At 54.6% G+C, this 19,627-nt stretch overlaps 1 protein-coding gene across 4 annotated transcripts in view; it reads left to right on the top strand.

The window, feature by feature from the left end:
* ASTN2 (astrotactin 2) overlaps window positions 1-19,627 on the top strand; it is a 320,390-nt gene that overhangs the window by 183,573 nt on the left and 117,190 nt on the right. For all 4 annotated transcript variants that reach the window (XM_069031598.1, XM_069031599.1, XM_069031600.1 and 1 more), the window contains 4 exons: window positions 126-314; window positions 17,324-17,448; window positions 17,831-17,935; window positions 19,336-19,515. In XM_069031598.1, the coding sequence (XP_068887699.1) occupies window positions 126-314; window positions 17,324-17,448; window positions 17,831-17,935; window positions 19,336-19,515 (599 nt within the window). The remainder of the gene's footprint in view (window positions 1-125; window positions 315-17,323; window positions 17,449-17,830; window positions 17,936-19,335; window positions 19,516-19,627) is intronic.

Here is a 19,627-nt window from a genome sequence, read left to right as displayed (position 1 = left end):
TGACCCTTTCACGTGTCCAAACGACTGCTGCAGGTGTTGGTGGTGCTTGGCTGGGCTCAGCAGAGGCTCGTGGGGTGGGCTGCTGTGTGCCTGGCTCTTCTCACATGGCCTGTGGTGCCCCACAGGTGTGTGGAGGAGTACAAGCTGGCCCCGGATGGGAAGTCGTGCCTGATGCTGTCTGACATCTGCGAGGGCCCCAAGTGCCTGAAGTCGGATGCCAAGTTCAATGAGACCCTTTTTGGGGAGATGCTGCGTGGCTACAACAACAGGAGCCAGCACGTCAACCAAGGGCAGGTGTTCCAGATGACTTTCAGGTATGTCCTGGTTCTGCTCCTTGTTTTGGGAATATCAGGGAGGTGAGATGGGACCAAGGTCCAGTGGTACAGAGCCAGCATCTCTGATTTGCTCATGATGGGAAGAGAGCAAGAGGGCAACGAGCATCCATGGCTCTCCTACCTGCTCATCCTTCCCTCAGGCAGCAGCACAGGACCCTCCTGGGCCAGTGTGTGCCATGTCAGGTGAGACACATCTGCCTGTGCTCCGTGGGCCTTTCTCAGGAGCGTTGCCTCATCTTTTTCTGGATGCTGATGTGTTTCATCTCCGTGATAACCTGCAACAATGAGTCGTTTGATTGTGTGCAGTGTGAAAGAGCATTTCCTTTAGTTTTCAGCCTATGCCAGCTGGTTTTACTCAGTGCCCCCATTACAGCACTGGGAGGAGCTGTGGGTATAGCATGATAAATAATGTAAATGAGCTGAAGGTAAGTGCCTTCACCTTGCAGAGCTCACAGAGGAGTGCTTGCTGAATTCAGGGCTGGCATATGAGTTATTTAGTTATTTTTCTTCAGGTCTTCTGAATGCAGCTGTGTTTTGATCAGGTGTAAGCCAGGGTGGGTGTGTGAGTTTTGAAGCAGCAGCCCTAAGCACAGTCAGGAGAGGATCCAGCCCACATCCCATCCAGGCACAGCTCTTCCCTGCCCAGCACCTGTTTCTCTCCTGTTCAGGCACCAGGACCTTATTGCTGCCTCTGATTTTAGCTGGAGCTGTGGGTCCTCATCCCTTCTGCCCAAAGAGTTTTTCCAGGTGTTTTTGCCCAGCTGAGTGCAAAGCTTCCCTGGCTGTGGATTCAAGCTGAGCTCTGGCCTTCTGCTCTCTTGGTGACAGAGGCATTACAGACTCCATCAGCACAGAGGTGCTGGCAAAGCAGAGTGCTTGGAGCCAGCAGAGCTGCAGCTTTTTCTGGAGGTTGCTGGAGCACTGGCAGGACAGAAAGGCAGTTTTCCCAGTAGACTCCTCTTTGCCTTCTCTCCCTCACGTTACAGTTGTCAGTGGGTCCATCGGAGCAGAGCAAGGGCTGCAGAGATGAAGTTTTCCATGAGCTGGTGGGTCTAAGGGATGCTTTGTTGCTTCCAGGTAGCAAATGTATCCCCTGGCTAAATTCCATCCGGAAAGCACATCTGGAAAACAGTGGGGCTGGTTTATCCTGGGACACGTGGCTTCTTCAGGTCTTCCCCTCTGAGGGCATGCTCAGGATGACAGGCTTGGGCAGGCCAGAGCAGGTCCTGCTGGGGTTGCTCTTGGAATAAAACACCTGAGGTGTGGGGATGGCATCTTCCAGGGGCCAAAAAGCACTCCTTGGGGCTCTGCCTGACAGGTTTTGTGCTTAAAAAAAGGGCTGTTAGTCCTCCTCCCCAGGGCTGGCACCGCTCCTGCCATGCTGGCCGGGGTGTGCAGGGCGGAGAAGCTTTTCCCTGTGAGGGGCTGTGCAGGGACAGCCAAGTTCTTCGCACACCCTGCTGTCACAAACAGGGATTTCAGTCTCTTTAGTCCCAGGTGTAACAGCTGTGAGGGGCAGGAGAAAGGTCTGAAACAAGAGCAACCTGCAAAACTGCCCACATGGTGCAGGCTGTAGCATGCGGTGAAGTGGCTCCGCAGAGCTCGGAGCCTGGAGGGAGGCAGCACATCTTGCTCCAGAAATGCCTCCAGCAGCCTGGAAGGTCAGCACAGCTGCCCTTTTCCCATCTGAGTGTAGGCTGTTGGCTCCAAAAGCACCAGGCAGTGATGAGAAGGGCTCAGCTCCCTGCGTGGCCAGGCTACCAGGGATGTCAGCAGGTTACGGTGTGGAAGCACCATTACATCATCTCTTAACAAGGGAAGAGAAGGAGGTTAATGGAGAAGAAATTATTAACTAAAAGATGTAATTTTCCTCTGATTTTCATAGATATTCAAGAACCTCTCTGAGCATTAAGACACCAGCTGTTAGAGAAGCCCTTAATTTGGTGCATTTGAAACATAGCAGGAAGCTGCCTAATACTAGGGATTAAAAGCCTGTTTCTGTGAAGCAGGAGCAAGAACCTGCTATCAGAACAAGGGGCTGAGTATTTTAGAGGGATTTATAACTGCTGGGATCCTTTAGCTATGCAGATGTGACAATCTTTTGAATGGCGTCTGCTTCCCATGTCGCCGCATCTTCAGTGTCTTTAATAAATAGGATCTTCTCAATCTGCCAGGCATGTCAGCGTGGGGCTGGGAGGGAACCTTTGTGCTGGGAAAAGCTGCCTCACACACCCTGGCCTGGGCAACACTTCTCAGTTACTGCAGAATTTCCATTTCCTGGGGGTCAGGGAGGTCCCTTTGCCACCTAAGGGGCTGCAGCACTGATTAATTAGAGTTTCTGCCCTTCTGGTGGCTGCAGAATGGGCCAGGTTGGAAGGAACCAGTCTGAGTCATCTGGTCCGATTGGAGCACATGGCACAGGATTGCATCCAGTCAGTTCTTGAATAATCCAGTGAGGGAGACTCCACACCCACTCTGGGCAATCTGTTCCAGTGCTTGGTCACTGGACAGTGAAGAAGTTCTTCCTCACGTTCAGATGGAACTTGCTGGACATCAGTTTCTGCCCATTACCTCTTGTCCCATTGCTGGGCACCACTGAGTTAGAGCCTGGTCCGTCCTCTTGGCACCCTCCTGGCCGTGCTCAGCACATCACTGGGATGTATCAGGTGTAGCAGTGATGGCTTTATTGTATCTGACCAGCTGGAAAGGCTGGGGATGTACAGGGGGTACCTTCAGGATGCAGAGCACAGATGGATGTGAAGATGCAGCACAGCTGCACAGCCTGGGAGGTCCCAGACCTCAGATCAACGCGTGGTTCTGGTCAGTGCTGCTTCAGATTTTGGTTTTCCCCTTTAGTAGATGTCATTTTATCCAATGGGCCCAGGCTTTTATCCAAGGACTTCAGCTGTGTGGCTGAGGAGATGGTAACACCCAGGGGATGAAGCAGATATTGGCTGCTCAGACCAGTGTACCCCAGCAGGGCTGGGCAGCAGCCAGACTGGTTCCTGCTGTGTGCTCCATACGTGCTCCACATACTCCCCAGCACTGATGGAACACCTTGTTGTGTTGCCTAGAGCCTCTCCCTGCTCACGTGGCCCTCGTGCTGGTGCCAAGGTCCCTTTTCCCCATCCATCAGTGACAGTGAAGCCCCAGCCCAGCAGGGTGTGAGCACCACAGCATCCCTGCAGCTCTGCTCCAGCCATCAGGAGTTAGGAGCTCTGTGGGCAGCTTCTTCTGTGCTGAGATGGCTTAATAACCACTGATTATTTCTGTGGAGGTTGGGGTGCTCGACTGCTCTGTTGGACATGGCAGCATCAAGGTTCCTGCTCAGAGGAGCGTGCCATGGAATCGCTGCTGCTGCTGCCTTATTGCAAGTCCCTCGTGGGCACTTTGGGAGGGGACTGAAGAGGGATCTTCCATCACTCACCAGAAGCCTCCCTTGGTCCTTCCACTGCTGAGCCAGAAGCACATTCAGAGCTGTCTTCTTCTGGGCACCCCTCTCCTTTCTTTAGAAAAGGTTCTTCCCATTGACAAAATGCTCTGTGGGGTTAGTAAGTAGATGGGATTGGAGCTGATATATTCCAGTCACACCTCCTGGTCCAGCTAGGAGGCTCAGCAATGGATGCAGCTCACTAAAGACTAGATTAGAGTGATTTTCCCCCCGTTGCCTCGCGGTGGGGCAGAGCCTGAACTCTGTGCTGTTCCCAAATCACTGAGGAATTATTTTCCAAATGGATTGTTTGTTCGTTCTTTATCTGGTTTTGTGCCGTCTCTTTGCCATGAGGGAATAGATATTTTTGTTTAAAAGCTGTTTGCAGTTTCAGACTGTTGCTTTTATGCCATTAATATGGAGAAATCCCAAAATACTGCCTGTGGAGCCAGCTTTACTTGCTGGATTATTGCTGCATGGCAAACGGGATGTCAGGGCAATGCATGGCAGAGCATTCCCTGGGAGAAGCTGTCTGCCCTTACCAGAGTCCCTTCCCATCCCTACCTCCAGCTCTGCTTCTCATCCTGGCTCTTGCTCCAGCTTGGCAAAGCCCCAGGACACAGGAACAGCCACACAGCCCCAGTTTGATTCCTCCCAGCAGAGAAGCAGTGAGTCCAGAGAGTTCCAAGGTGTTGAGGGCAGATGAGGAGCCAGAACGGTTTCGTGGCTGGAGGCAGGAAGAGCATTCATGTTGATGCTCCCTCCCTGCTAAGCACCAAGTGGTTTCCCTTCTCCACACCCAGGGAGGATGGCTTTGGAGGATCCAGGGCTGCTGTGCTCTGCCGTGCCGAGCACCTTCCTGCAAATTGGAATCACCCTTCCCTCTGCAACTCACTGCTTGGAGGATGCTCTTCTCCCCATTCCCACTGATGAAACAGGGCTGCTGCTTCTTTCCAGCCTTGGGGAAGGAAAGGGGCAGGTTGGAGGTGGTGCTGAGCACAGCCCGAGGTGCTGGGGGTGCTGCAGGGAGGGACGGGCACTGCCCCAGCTGCTTTCAGTAGGCTCTGCCTCCACACAGCTCTGTTCGTGCTGTCAGGTCACTGAGCTGATGGGGGGAATTGTCATCATAGTGATGGGGAGTTTGGCAAGTTAAGTTTAAATCTGTCTCTTCTTCCCCTCGATGTTTCTCAGCCCTTAATAAACCAGCGTGGTGGCAGTGGGGTGAGCTGGCAGCTCCGTGCCATCCCTTCCAGGGCTGCTTTGGAAAACATCTCCACCCATCCGTTGTCCACGTGGGTGCTGCCAGGGACTGGGCTGGGGGCTCAGCTGCGTGCAGCATCACATCTGGGTGTGAAGCTGGAGGGCCTTTGCTTGTGTCCCTGGCTTGGGGCTCACGGGCAGCCCTGGCAGGGACATCCTGCTTCCCCCACAGCAACACAAATGTACTGTCTGTAGGTGGTTAAATTAATGACGTTGTTTTTTCACCTATTTTTCTCCCTCTCTTTGAAACCTCCAAGCACAGGAGTTATAATTGTGCTGTTTATTATTCCCGTGCTGGCGAGCTCGGTGCCAGCCAGTGCACCAGTGCCTTGTTTACCTATTACCCTTCAGGCCGGGATAATGGATGGATCTCTTTTCCAGTGGCTGCCTTCCATTTCATTCATCTTTTTATTGTTTGTTGCTGCAGTTCTATTACCTGTTCACAACTTTGAAGCCTCAGACATGCTAGTTGGAAGCAATGATGTCTTTCCAAGCCGGGCTAATGCTTCATGCTGTGGTCCTGAGTAGCAGCAAAGGGGTTGTTAGGAGTTTAGCAGCTCTGTGGAGGTGGGATCTGCTGTGGGATGTGTGGGATATTTCAGAGCCCACAGCAGGCTGCACACAGACACACACTGTGTATTTTGAGCACATCTTCACTGGCCAGGCTCAGCAGTGAGGTTTTTTCCAATCTGGTGTATAAATGACTAATGCAATTAGCGCAGCATTCCATCAGTTAGGTCACTGCTACATCCCATTCAATTTCAAAGTTCTCATCCCACCAAAAAGGATGACAGATTGTGTGGCTTTGAGCTGGTGTTGCCCAGTCTGCAGCCACATGCTTCTGCAGCAGGTTGGAAGCATTTTTTATTCTAGAAAAACAAGAGCAGGTGTAGTGTCCAACAAAGCAGGGGTCCAGGGTGGAAGAGATGCTCTGTAACAGAGGTTGTTCAAATACTAGAGGTTCTCAGAGTGGTTCTGCACCAGCTGCAGGTAGGATTTAGGGAATGGGCCATTGAAGCCACCTCCTGCTCCTGCTGCCCCATCCCAGCTCCAGATGCACCTCTGAGCTGCTCCATTTCATTCCTGTCTGTGCAGGTGGTGGGATAACCTCATACAGAGTCAGTCTCTGCTGTTTGGTCATTGTCTGTGAGAACCCCACTGCTCCCAGCATGTGCCTCAGCCCTAGGGAGAAGGATGAGGAGGAAGAGGGATGGCCATGGTGGAAGCTGCCACTGCAGCCAGAGCCCAAAACCAATTGTACATCCATGATCATGAGATTTACATTAGCAGGAAGTTCCTCAGTCAGAGGGTGGGCAGGCCCTGGCACAGGCTGCCCAGAGAAGCTGTGGCTGCCCCATCCCTGGAAGTGTCCAAGGCCAGGTTGGATGGGGCTTGGAGCAACCTGGGATAGTGGAAGGTGTCCTTGACCGTGGCAGGGGGTGGAAGGCTCTTGCAGACACCAGCACAGTCCAGAGCCACTGGCACTGCTGTCAGACGGTGCCAGCACCCACTGGAGCAGGTGGAATGTCAGCCATGGGCTTCTGCTGGCTCAGGGACCAGAACTTTCCTTTCCCTGGCAGCAGAGCTGCTGCCCTGGCAGTGAGGGATGCCGGGGAGCTGTTCCTCCCCCCGCACCCCTGCTCCCCGCTCCCCCAGCCCCGGCAGTGCCGGTGCCTGCGCAGATGTTTGTATTCTCTGCAGCTGATGAAAATATTCATTATCTTGTTAGCGGCTGCTGCGGCGGGGGAGGTGCAGATTTGCATTCCCACAGCTGATCCCGCAGCGCACACGGAGCTGCCACGCACGGCACTAATTGGGCACCGCAGGGCCGTGCCCAGGCCGGGAGCTGTCCCTCCTGCCCTGCCCACTGCCACACTGCCAGGCCCACGAGGACGGCAGGGAGCCGTGCCAGGACCGTGCAGGGGCAGCATGGAGGACGGGAGGAAGGTTGGAGAGGGATGTGGAGGAAGGCAGAGGGCACTGGGGCTTGGTCTGTGTGTTAGCTGGGTATGGAGGCAGTGAGGAGCAGTGCTGGTCCCTGCACAGGTGGGAGCAGGCAGGGGGATCCCAGCCTGGGAATGCTGCTGAGGTGTCTGTGTCTATGGGAGGGTTGTGTCTCCTGGCTCTGGAAGCTTCTTGTGGGATGGGAGGTGCAGGGTCTGGGGGAATGCTCATCCCAATGGAAGGTGGGCTGGGACATGGGCTCTTCCTGCAAAGAGCCTGCCCTGGCATGGTCAGCCTGTGGCCCCCAGGGAGCACTCATATCCCCTGACCCATGTCCCCATACAGCTGTCAGGGGGTTCCCCGAGGTCTTCTGAGTGCACCTTGTGAAAAGTTGATGGTGACACCCATAAGAATTTGGGAGAGAGGCCAGCAGCGTGCCCAGGTGACCCAGAAGACCAGTGGCACCTTGGCTGGTACCAGCAATAGTGTGGTCAGCATACCAGGGCAGTGATTGTCTCTCTGTACTGGCGAGGGGCACCTCAAATCCTGGGGTCAGTTCTGGGCCCCTCACAACAAGAGGGACATTGAGGGGCTGGAGTGTGTCTGGAGAAGGGAATGGAACTGGGGAAGGTTCTGGAGCACAAGTGTGTGAGGAGCAGCTGAGGAAGCTGGGGGTGTTTAGCCTGGATGAAAAGGAGGTTCAAGGGGAGACACTGAGAGGTTGGTCTCTTCTCCTGAGTGACAAGCAATAGGACAAGATGAAACAGCCTCAGGTTGCCCGAGGTGATGTTTATACTGGATATTTGAAAAATTTCTTCACCAAAAGTGGTGTCAAACCCTGGCATGGACTGCTCAGGTCAGTGGCAAAGTTATACCATCCTTGGAGGGATTCAAAAGGTGTGTGGGTGCTGCACCTGGGGACATGGTTTAGTGGTGGCCTTGGCAGTGCTGGGTCAATGGTTTGACTCAGTCATCTTAAAGGTCTTCTCCAACCTAAATAATTCCATGATTCTATGGACAGGACAAGAGGGATGAGCAGTTGGCACTGGGTACTTGCAGAACCAAGAGCTGGGCTCTGCTCCCCTCCTGGGTTTGGCAGAGATGTGATCCATGTGCCACCCCCTCCTCGTCACTGCTCCCTTCATGGTGCCTGGCACTGCCTTCACTCTCCCAAGCTCCTGTGGCACCCAGGAGTTTTCCCCTTTCCCTGTGCTATGGGAAGCAATCCATGGGATGGCCTTGCTGACCTGCTGGCCTTTCCCATCTCTGACTTTTATGATATTAATTATAGCTGGTGTTACTGCGCAGTTAATTTTTGTTATTAAGAGATGCGGTGGAGATTGGTTTTATAATAACAGCTCAGATTTATGGAGTACCTTTCTTCCCAGGGGGTCCTTATTGGCTTTATAGCCTTGCAGAGAGGAATTGCTGCTTCTTCCTTCTTCATCTCACAAGGGCTGCAGCTGCTCCTGGGCCATGGGAGCTCTGCACCCCCTCGGGACACATGAAAATAAGGGTTATGTTCAGCTGGAAAGCAAGAGGAGAGTGAGACAGGAGGGTTTGAGGCAGTAAATTGTGATCACACAACTTCAGGACTTGAAAGCAGCATTTTTCCATCGTCGTATGGACACTGTGCTGGTCCCTATTAGCTGGGCTGTGGGTTTGTGCTGCTCACACCATGGGGCTGCTTCAGTATCACCTCCAGGGACAAGGCTGACATTTAGCAGCCCGTCACTGCTCTTCCTTGCTAGTGCAAGCACTGGTTGATGGAGATTCCCCATCCAAGGACTAAATCAGCTTGACATTGACTTAGCAGTGCGAATCCTTGCTCCAGGCAATGCAGTCAGGAACAGTCACCAGCGTGGGGATATCTGAGCACTCCACAGCTACGCCAGCTGTCGAGCCATACCTGCTTCCGAGGTAGCAGCAGGGCTTGGATGCAGTCCTCAGTGCAGCAGAAAATCTTGTCTTCCTCTTTCCCATCCCAAGCGTTCTCTCCAGAGGTGGAGGATTTGCTGTTCTGCCTGTTGCAGTGGAGCTTCTGCCTGCATAAACCTGAAAGCAAGTGCTGGGTTTGAGCTTGGGCCCCATCAGTTGTACCCAGCGTCCCAAAAGTGCTGGACAAGCTATGCTGGGAGCCCTCCTGTCCCCCGTGGCATAATCCAGTTCCCGTTAATCTTCCAATGCACCTGGTTCCTAGGCAGCGTGACCTGGTTGGGATGCTGGTGGCTCTGTGCAGAGGAAAGCTGGAGCAGGGGGTGGGGGCAGGCTGAGCATCCCTCACCCTCCTCCCTGTGCTCTTTGCTGTCGTGCTCTCCCCCTGCCTGGACTGCTGGAGGAGTCTCCCGTGGGCTGCTGCCTTCCATAACAATTCCCTGGAGATGAAACTCGAGGCGTTTGTGCCGGTTCATTTCTCCCCCAGCACGGGCGGAAGGAGCCCAGCACAGGCAGAACAGCCTGCGTGCCTGGCCCCGGCTTTCCAGGGAATGCTGCCACTCGCCATCTGTGCCCGTGCCCGTGGGCAGCAGGCAAACATCTGGAAGGTGTGCCAGCACTGCCACTTGTCATCAGGCAACCGGAGTGCGACAGGCACAGAGCTGGGAGGAGGGAAGGAATGTGGGAAGTGCTCCGGGCACCTCGCTGAGCCCAGGACTGGGGCTTGGCTCCTGGCACCACAGTTCCCTGGGAGGGTGGCAGGGGTGAGGTCGCTGCGGGTGCTGTCACCCTGCCCCGTGCATCGTTTTGTAGTTCTGTAATTAACTTCACACACAGAAACACAACTCTGCAGCTGCAGTCACAAATCCCAGCTAATTCTCCATATGCTCTGGCTGCCTTTCAGTGCTGCTGCTTATGGAAGCATCCCCTGCCTGGGCCCTGCCTGTCCCTGTCCCCTGGGGACACCCGGCAGGCAGCGGTCCGTGCTGGTAGAGCCATGGGCTGGCCAAACACCCTGCATGGACACCTCAGGCAGGCACTGGGGTCACCCTGGGCTTGGGATGGTGGCACAGGGATGCTGGCACAGCTGAAGCCCACACTGGTGTACGGGAGGTCTGGTGTGGAGGGGAAGTGGGAGCATTAACTGCACTGAAATGACATTGTCGGAGTGCCAGCATATGAAAGTGTGGTGGTATTGCAGCCCTGCCATTGCCTGTGGCTGTTTTTCTTCTGCTTCTAATGACTAATAGAGAGAAGACAAAACAATTTCTATTAGTTTCTCCCACGCCGCAGTGGGTTTCTTATTTTCCAAACCTCATTAGAGTTTGTAATACCATGGTGGTAGTCAAGAGCAGTCCGAGTCACCCTGGGGGGAGAGAAGAACCGAAGAGATATGATGTGCAGCCCAGTATTAACACTGCTTCTGGCTCATTTCCAAGGTCCCTCCTGACTCCTTTCCAAACCCTAACGCCTTATCTTCATCTTAAAGGTTAACAATGAAGCTTAGGAGAGGGGGAAAAAAAGAAATGTTTAAGATCTCAAATTGTTAAAGAGAATGGATGTGTGTGCTGAGTGGAGAGCTGGGTCTGCATTTACATTGGAAAGGCAAATATTAATATTAAAAGACTGTGCTTGTGCTTCCCAGGGCACCACAGCTGGGGTGTGGGTTCCCCTGGAACTCTGGGGCTGCTGGTGCACAGAGAAGCCATTGGCTGCAGGATGCCGTGCCCAAATCCCAGAGGAACTGGATGGCAGTCAGGCACCAGCATCCTTGGGAAGCCCCAGCGGGTAGTCCTGGCTCCTCTGGAGTCAGTGGGAGTTGTGTTTGTTTTCTCGTTATAAACAATGCCAAGGAAAGTGCCAGGCGTGGAACTGCTGGAGCAGCACTCGGGAAGGGGTCGGAAACAGCACCCAAACAGTCTGTGGGAGAGAATCCACAGCCTTGGCTCAGCTCAGCGCTGGAATCAGCACCCATAGGACGTGTCCAGCCTGGCTCCAGCTCTCTCAGCATGGACAAATCATTCCCAGAGGGAAACTGTGCCCAGGTCATCTCACAGTGGCCACAGCCTGGTGGGCCCGAGCTCCATGAGCTGCTCCGGGAGGTCTGTCTGTTGTCTTCTCCATCACATTGTAAAAGGGCTGGAAGTTGCTGAACTTATGGAAGCTGACAAGGTCAGAGCCTTTGGCTGTCAGTGATGGCAAAGCTAATGGAGGCAGGCACCTTTAAGCAAATACTTGGAGCAGGACATGGATCCTCCTGGCAGACACTGAGCAGCTCCAGCCCTTTGCAGATGGGCCGATTTCTCTCCATCCACAGGTGCTGGGCATTCCCCAGACCTTCCACTCAGGATGGATGGCACATGGTCCAGATGCGTCATGGTGGCCTTGCCACCAGGTTAGGCTCAGGACAAGGCTGCTGAACCACTGTGAGGCCCTGGCACAGGGTGCCCAGAGAAGCTGTGGATGCTTCATCCCTGGAAGTGTCCAAGGCCGGGTTGGACGGGGCTTGGAGCAACCTGGGACAGGGGAAGATGTCCCTGCCGTGGCAGAGGCTGGAACGAGATGACCTTTAAAGTCCATTCCAACCCTGTTGGAATCACAAATCTGTGATCCTATGGTTCTTTACCTTTTTTCCGGCCATGGCCGTTTCTGATTGTTGCTCACAGCTTCTCCGTCTCTCAGAGCAAATTCCTTTGTGTTTCCTTTAGGAATGGTTTCGGGAGAGGATGTGCTTTTTCTCCACGATGGTGAATCGTGAGCCTCATGTTTGCTCTCAGTGCCACAGTGGTGGGCACCGCTGGCTGAGTTTCCTTCGGTGCTCGGCGGCGTTGCTGGGACTGTGTGGCCCAGAGGAGGGCTGTGGTGTTTGGGGGATGTTTGGAGATGGTCTGGGGGAAAATCAGGTTCAGTGTTGGCAGAGCACAGTGCTGATGGCAATGGGCACAGGAGCTCCCAGCCCTGCAGAGGGTTTTGGGGCTCAGTCTGGGGGTGTGTGGAGGGGATGGTGCTGAGCAGCAGCCATGCAGACACCTCACATAGCCCAGGAGCACCGGGGCTTCGTAGGCACTGCTGGTGTGATTTACCTCCTGAAACACCTCAATTTAAATGCTAATTCTCCCTGAACCAGGGGGGTGAGGCAGCTACTGGATATTGTCAGGCTGTTTATTGGTGGCACTGAAGTGGGACACGCTGGGGACGTGGAGGGATGAGCAGCACGGGGACAGGTCTTACCCACAGCATCAGGGGCTGGTGGAGGGATGCTGGTGGTGCTCTCCTTTTTCCCTGCAGCCTGGCCCAACCACACTTCATTGCAAACAGTGGTTAAGGCTGAGAGTTGGGGAGCTGAAGGGGCTCCAGAGCCTGGCAAAACCCGACTGGTCTCTGCTCTTTTATCCTGCCTTGTTCTACAGGAGTGGGGCCTCGCTGAAATTAATACTCAGTAAATTTGGAGTAAGTAACTGCTGCTTCAGAGGGTTTGCATTAAACCTTTATAATTCACCAGTGCTTGAGGTCATGGAGACATGCTGGGGGAGATTTACAGTGTGCTTACCTTCTCCTAAGTGGCTGTGGCAACAGGACACCCTCTTTTCTGCTTCCAAGTGACTCCAGATCAATTTTTTTTTGGTGATGACAAGCTAAAAGGAAGCCATTTCTCAATGTCCCTGTGTCAGGCTGGGCTCTGCTGATCTTGCAGCCACCCCAGCAGGCAGCTTCTCGAAGGGAAATTTGGGTGAAAAGCTGGCACTAAATAACCTCAAGTCCATCGTGTTCTCTCTGAGCCATTGTGGGACAGAAAGAAGTAAGATTAATAACTAATTCTTTGCCAGAGCAGGCGTCCTCTCAGACGTCCCCTCTTGCATAGCAGAAAGGGCGGCCCTGGCATAGGCACTTTGCTGAACATAAGCTTGCTGGATGATAATGTGATTAACATTTGTAGCTGTGCTGGCTCAGATAAGGGTAATTAAATCTCACGCTTCAGGGCATAAGCTAATCACTTGTAGGGTCATTTTATATATTTTATATATATATATATATATATTTACCCCTCCATGACTATATTTGTGCGGGTGCTGTGGTGCAGGGTGTGCATCCACTGTCGGTGATGGGTGTCAGCAGGAAAGCCCCGTGTCAGCCCATGCTTGGGAATGTGCAGTGGGAGTTTTACAGCTGTGAGGAAGGTCTCCAGAAGGGTTGGTTTGCAGAGTCCATCCTCAAGGCCGTGTCCTGTGGGAGCAGAGTGCCAAGGGAGGAAGCCACAGCTGACTGAGCTAAGGAGGAGAAGCTGCCCCTTCACCCAGCGGTGTTGCTAACAGGAAAACAAAATGCATGTCAGCCACCAGCTGATCTTTCCCTGCTGCAGGCCAGAATCCCACTGCCAGCTTAGCTCTCTGGCTTTGAGTGTCTCAGCAAGGAGACACGGTGCCCCAGGGTGAGCAGAATCGTGCCATGAAGCAGGATCCGGCCCAACCCTGGGAGACCACAGCACTCCAGCTCCTCCCCAGTGCCTGCACTGGGCTCTCCTGCTCCCCCCAAACCCCTTTTTGCCATGGCATACTGGTCCTTTCTGGAGGCTTCCCATGGGCTGTGTGAGCTGCTGCCAGCACTGTGGAGCACAGCAATGCAGCCCAGCGCTGCATCACGGCTCTGCTGCATGACCTTGGGTGTGTTATTAAAGGTCACAGTTCCCAAAAACAGGGCTGGTTTGTGTGCCTGGTTTCAGGAGGACAGGAGAGCAGTGGCACAGCAAGCTCTTGCTGCCTGAGCCCTGCTCCTGGTACCTAAGCAGCTGCTAATTGCTGTCACCCCAGCAGCACCCGGAGATGTGGGAGCTGCTGATGGTTGTTGGTGTCACCCCAGGCAATGGGTGCACTGTAGGACTCGCCGAGGACACACCAAGTGTCCGTCAAAGCCAGGATTTTGAACTCAGTTTAATCCAGGCAACTGCCTTCCTCCTCAGCCCACCCTGCCAGTATCTGCTAAAGCCTTTGGCCATTTGACCTTTCCCAGCATCAGGCTCGTTCGTATGGAATCAGTTCCCTCCAAGGCAGGCATGTGCTCAGGTCAGATGCTTCTGGGAGAAACTGCATTTCCTGGTGTAATGACTCAGTATCTGCAAAATGCCTCGGGAGATGCTCAGATCCCCAGCAGGAGAATGCCGTGCCGGGGAGTGGATTCCGTGTGCACCAATGCTGGAGAGAGCAGCGTGCTCACTGCTCCAGTGAGTCCTGGGCAGCTGTTCCACTGGGGAGATGCCAGGGGCAGAACAAGCGACACAGGAGGATGTTGTGGGGCTGGCAGGTTTGTCTGGCTCCCTCCTGATCCCACTGGAGTAGCCCTGTGAGCCCCACACCTGGCCCTGCACCCGTGCAGAGGTGCCGGTGGCTCGGCTGTGCCCCAGTTGGAGGCACGTGTGGCTACACGTGCACAGGGATGCTGTCACATCCCTCCCCTCATCCGTGTCCCTGCCCTTTGCACAGAGCCCGATGGCTTTGATCAGAGCTTCCAGAGAGCAAAAGAGTGTGGCAGGAACTCTTTTTTGGGCCTCCCCAGCGAGCAGCGTGCAATCCACAGGGTTATTAGAAAGGCTAAGGAAGAGGAGCTGCAGCCCTCTGCCGGCTGCGGAGCCATGGAATGCTGTGCCCTGGGCACACCCCAGCAGCGGTGTGCCCTGCCTGGCGTGTCCCCATCACCATCCTGCCCCTGCAGAGGCAGTGAGGACTCTACAGAGGGACTGAGCCATGCCCAGACCTTCTGCTGTGGCTCATCCCTGCCTTGGGATGGCAGGGGGCTGGAGGTGGGGAGAGCTGGAAGAGATGCAGGAAGGGTTTGGGAGCAAGAATGCATCTTGGAAGTGCTCCTGAAGTCCTGCCTTGCACTGCTGCTCCCTCCCCTTATGGAAGCACACTGTGGGCACGTGCTGATGCATGAGCCCACTCCTTGGCTCCCACTTGCCCCCGGCTTTTCCTTGGCCTTTCAAGTGTGGAACAGTTGAACAACTGGATTACAGGAGGTGGTCCTGCAAAGCGTGGCTGTTCAGTAAATACCTTCTCATAGAGGCAGCAGCTCTGAGCAGCAGCTGCTGTGTGCAGGTCCCCTCATGCCTCAGCTTTTCCCTCCTGAGCTGCCCAAGCGTGGACCACCAGTCCCCGGGGCTGTTCTGCCTCACGGATGAGCTGGGATATGCCCTGGGACAGCTGTTTTACAGGCTCGTGGCACGGGTGGGTGTTGCTGAGATGGCCCAGGTGGGATAACAGGGGGCAGGAGGAGATGCTGCCTCTTTCTGTCTCCTCTGCCCCGTGTCAGGGTGCAGGGCGCTGGATGAGCAGGAGCTGCTGGTATCTGTCACGCCATGTCTCTGTGTCCCCTGGGGCATACCAGGTCTGTCCCCTCACGTGCGACAGCACTTGGGAAGGTTCCACCAGCCTCCTCCTGGGCATCCCCTCCTGGTTGTCTTAGAGGTGGGATATGGGGCTGGGCAGGCAGTGACCCTTCTGGCCCCTGTGCTCACCCCTGGTGCCGGACGTGGGGCTGACCTGCCAGGAAAGGGACAGTCCCCACGCTCCAGGATGGCAGGCAGGCTCAGTGCAGCTGCATCCCGCTTTCCCAGCGCAGCATCACGCTTCTCCACGGCTTTGGGATTCGGCAGTGCTGATGTTTTCCCTTTTCTGCTGAGGCAGAGCAGCAGAGACACCAACATGCTTCTTCCCCTGTTCCCTACCCACTTGCCTAATTTTGCAACCCTGTTTCCCACCACCCACACGGCTCCCAGCTCCAGCAGTAATTGCAGTTCCCCATTTGGAATTGCTGTGACAGCAAAGGGCTCAGAGCAGCAGAACGCTCCACCATGGGGATCCCATGCCCAGCGGGATCAGTCGGGGATTTGTGAGCTCGCTGTGAGTGAGAGGCTTTTCCTCTCAGACAAATAAAGTACTTTTTCTTTTTTGCACTGAGGCAGTGCAGAAAGTGAAGCTCCTGAGATGCAGTCAGGTGGCTCTGACATGGGGGTGCAGCATGAGGCAGGCTGCCTCTGCAGCCAGGGAATCATGGCATGGTTTGGGTTGGAAGGGACCTTAAAGATCATCTTGTTTCAGCCTTCCTGCCATGGGCAAGGTCACCTCTCACTAGACCACATTGCTTAAAGACCCATCCAGCCTGGCCTTGAACACTTCCTGTGCCCCACCCATGTGTCCCCACCTGCAGATGCTCATCCCTGTGCTCCTCTCCTGCCTTGGGGCTGGGAGAATCCCCAGGCTGGCTGCACAGGGCTATGGCTTCCTGCTCACCTCTGGTGCGGGTTGCAGTGGCCACATCTTGGCCCCAGAGCAAGGGGAGGACCCCAGGGAAGTGTTCCCCCAACTCAGCATCTCGCTGTGCTGGGACCCATGGAGGCGGCCAGGGTGTCCCAATTGCAAGATAACGACAGGATGACGGATCATCCCCCCAGGGACAGGCTGTGGGGGGTCAAACCAGGGAAGGTGAGCCAAATCAGCAGCTGTTTAAAGGAAAATCTATTCCAAAAAATGCAGCTGTGGCAGGCAGTGCCAGTCTGAACCTCCCCCAAGCTCCTGGGGCTGACCTGATTTTGCAGGAACCTCCCTTTCTTCTGCTCTGCTGCCCTTTTGTCTCCACGCCCGGAGGCTGCGAAGCCTCCTGGCCTATATTTTGGCTCTAAGATCAATATTTAAAATGCCCCCTCCTGTTTCCTCGGCGCAGGCGCGAGGCATTTCACTTACTGGGGGAGGCTCGTCTCCCAGAGACCTGTCTGTTCACCATTTCAAATAATTTCCCTGGTACCGTTGTTCTAGAAACAATTCATTAGGGGCCTATTATACAATGTTATACTTGCCAAGGTTAGAAAAGATCCTGCATGTGTGGTAAAATTGCACTGTGAGCTGTACACGAGAGTGGGGTTTTCTGTGTCTGTCTGTAAAATGTACTTTTTCTGCCTTTTGGAGAGGAGTCACTGGGGGTGAAAACTGTGGGGGTGATGATGCTGCCTGGGGTGGGGAGCCCCAGCAGGGCTTGGTCGCTGTCCATACAAAGATGCTGCAGGTGTGGAAAGGGGCAGTTTGGAGTGTAGCAGCCATTCCTCTTTCCTTGCCCCCTCTCCAGTGGCCCACTTTTAAAATCTGGGTCAAACGCAGTGGCTGGGTCCCCAGGCTGAGAGCAGTTCCATATTTCCCGAGCGCTAATGGAGCTGCGCTCCCTGGGGAGCTCATTAAGCATCACCTCAGAGGGCTGCCCAGCCAGGGCTGGCTGGTGGGGAGGCTGCAAACCCCATCCCCTGGCAGGGCTCCTGCTTGAGGAGATGTCCCCCGCCCTCCTGAGCCGCCTGTCCCCGTGCCACCAGGGCGGCTCGGCCCCGCTGCCCGGCTGTGCCCTGCATCGTTGCTTTGCAGTTGTCTTTTTCTCTCTGCAGGGAGAATAACTTCATCAAGGACTTCCCTCAGCTGGCTGATGGTCTCCTGGTGATCCCTCTGCCCGTGGAGGAGCAGTGCCGTGGTGTCCTCTCGGAGCCCCTTCCTGATCTCCAGCTTCTCACGGGTACGAGCTGCCCCCGGGTTCAGTGTCCCTGGGGAGAGCACAGGAGGAACAACCCCTTCTCCCACCCCGGCTCCCAGTGTGGTTCCTGAGGGGCATCATCACCCTCTTTGTGCCACCCTTCCCGTGTGCCTGGGGCAGAAATACTCTGAGGGGTGTGTGAGCCCATCCCAGCAGCATCTCCATCCCTGTGAGCTCCTGGCAGCCACAGCCATCCCAGTGCTGGTCCTGCCAGCAGTGCGGGGACCCCACGGCATCATCCCCACTGAGCTTTCAGCCCTCCCAGCACCCCATTTCTCACCCCTGCAGCACGTAGCAAGGTGGGAGCATTAAGCATCCCCCAGAGCATGGTCAGCAGGGTCACCCACCCACTCTTTCTTCGCAGGGGACATCAAGTACGACGAGGCCATGGGGTACCCCATGGTGCAGCACTGGCGGGTCCGGAGCAACCTCTACAGGGTGAAACTCAGCTCCATCACCCTCTCTGCAGGTGAGGGATTCCAGGGGCAGGGAGATGTGTGTCTGCATGGGTGGGTGGTGGTTTTCTGCCCAAAGTGTCCCACTGACCTTTCCCACCTCCGTGCCCTGTTCCCAGCACTGCTGCAGAGTCAGGCAGGGAGATTTGCCTCCTTTTTTTGCAAGGGGGAAACTGAGGCGGGGAGTTTGTGCAGCAAGAGGTGAGGTCAAAGCCAGGAGGAAGCCAGTAAGCAACACTGGCAGGGAGGAATTGTTTTGGGGTGGCTGTGTATGTGAGTATGTACAAAAACCAGTCAGTGCCTTAAAAAAGGTGGTTTCAAAAGGAACCAAAGCACTTGGAAAAGCAGGTCATGTAAAGCACAGATGAAGAAGGGGTGGGTGGGAGGATCCTGCAAATGTCAAAACATTTCACTGCCACGTTTTTATAGCTACACATTTTGTTTCAGAAATGCTGAAACATTTTGTTGCGACCTGAAATGTTTTGCCTTTTCGTTTCAAAATAGCATTTTTTATTTAAAAATCAACGAGGTTTTAAATGGAGAAAGAAAAAAAAGATTTAGTGCTAACAGGCGGCACAGCCCCAAAATGAAATAACCTCCTTGGAGCTGAATAAAGTATGTGGGTTCAGCTTAAAATGAATTCTTCTGGCTTTTTTATTAAACCAGCCTTCTCTTTCAATAAACCAACCAACCAACCAGCCAGATAATCTCATTTTGGTGGCAGTTATGACGTATTTTCTTGCAGTATGTTTTCCGTTCCACCACTGAACCAAAATAGGGCTTTCAGCCAGCTCTCAGTGATGCTGAGGTGCTGTGAAGTCACCACTCTCTCCAGGATATTTCACCTCCATAGAGCAGCAAGGATCCATGTCCTTTTCCCATGCCAGAGGTCCCTGCTGTCTGTATGGCTGTTGCTCAAGGGATGCCCTGACCTTTGCACACCCAAGGAGCTGCCACCAGCCCTGCCCTGTATGTCCCTCTGAGCTGTCTCCAGCTTCCCTAAAAATAGTCACCAGTTGTGCTGAGTGCTTGCAGTAGGGATAGAACATCTCTGGTTATGGATACAGCCAAGCAAAGGCCAAGCACATCCTCTGGGGAGAGTGTTCATGATGTGCCAGCAGCCTGAAGAACACACTGGAGCTGGCAGGGACAGTGTGTGTGTGTGTGTACATGTTCACATGCACATCCCTGTAAAAGCATCTGAGAAATCTCTTAGGGAGAGGAATCATAGAAGGAAGTCAGAGCCACAGCCGGTTGTGGATTCCAAAGGATCAGGTGGAGGCAAAAGAGAAGGAACTGCACCCACGTGGGGCCTTGTATGACCTGAGCAGGGAACCTCTGGGGCTCCTTCCCCTGGGCTGTGGCTGCCAGCCCTGCCTGGCCGACCTGCCCAGCCCCTGCCTCCCTCCCACAGGCTTTGCAAACATCCTGAAGATCCTGAACAAGGACAGCAGCCGGGAGGAGCTGCTCTCCTTCATCCAGCAGTTTGGCTCCCACTACATTGCGGAGGCGCTGTACGGCTCCGAGTTCAGCTGCACCATCCACTTCCCCAGCAAGAAGGTTCAGCAGCAGCTCTGGCTCCAGTACCAGAAAGGTGAGCAGGGCGACGGGAAGGGCAGGGGCACAGACACCAGGTGTCACGTGCTGGTGTCCCATGCGTGCACCATCACCATGCTGGTGAGCAGGCTCAGGCAGGAGGCTTGTCC

This window comes from Aphelocoma coerulescens, chromosome 17 (genome assembly GCF_041296385.1).
Source record: "Aphelocoma coerulescens isolate FSJ_1873_10779 chromosome 17, UR_Acoe_1.0, whole genome shotgun sequence".
Classification (NCBI taxonomy): Eukaryota; Metazoa; Chordata; class Aves; order Passeriformes; family Corvidae; genus Aphelocoma; species Aphelocoma coerulescens.
This window is presented reverse-complemented; position numbering and strand designations above follow the sequence as displayed.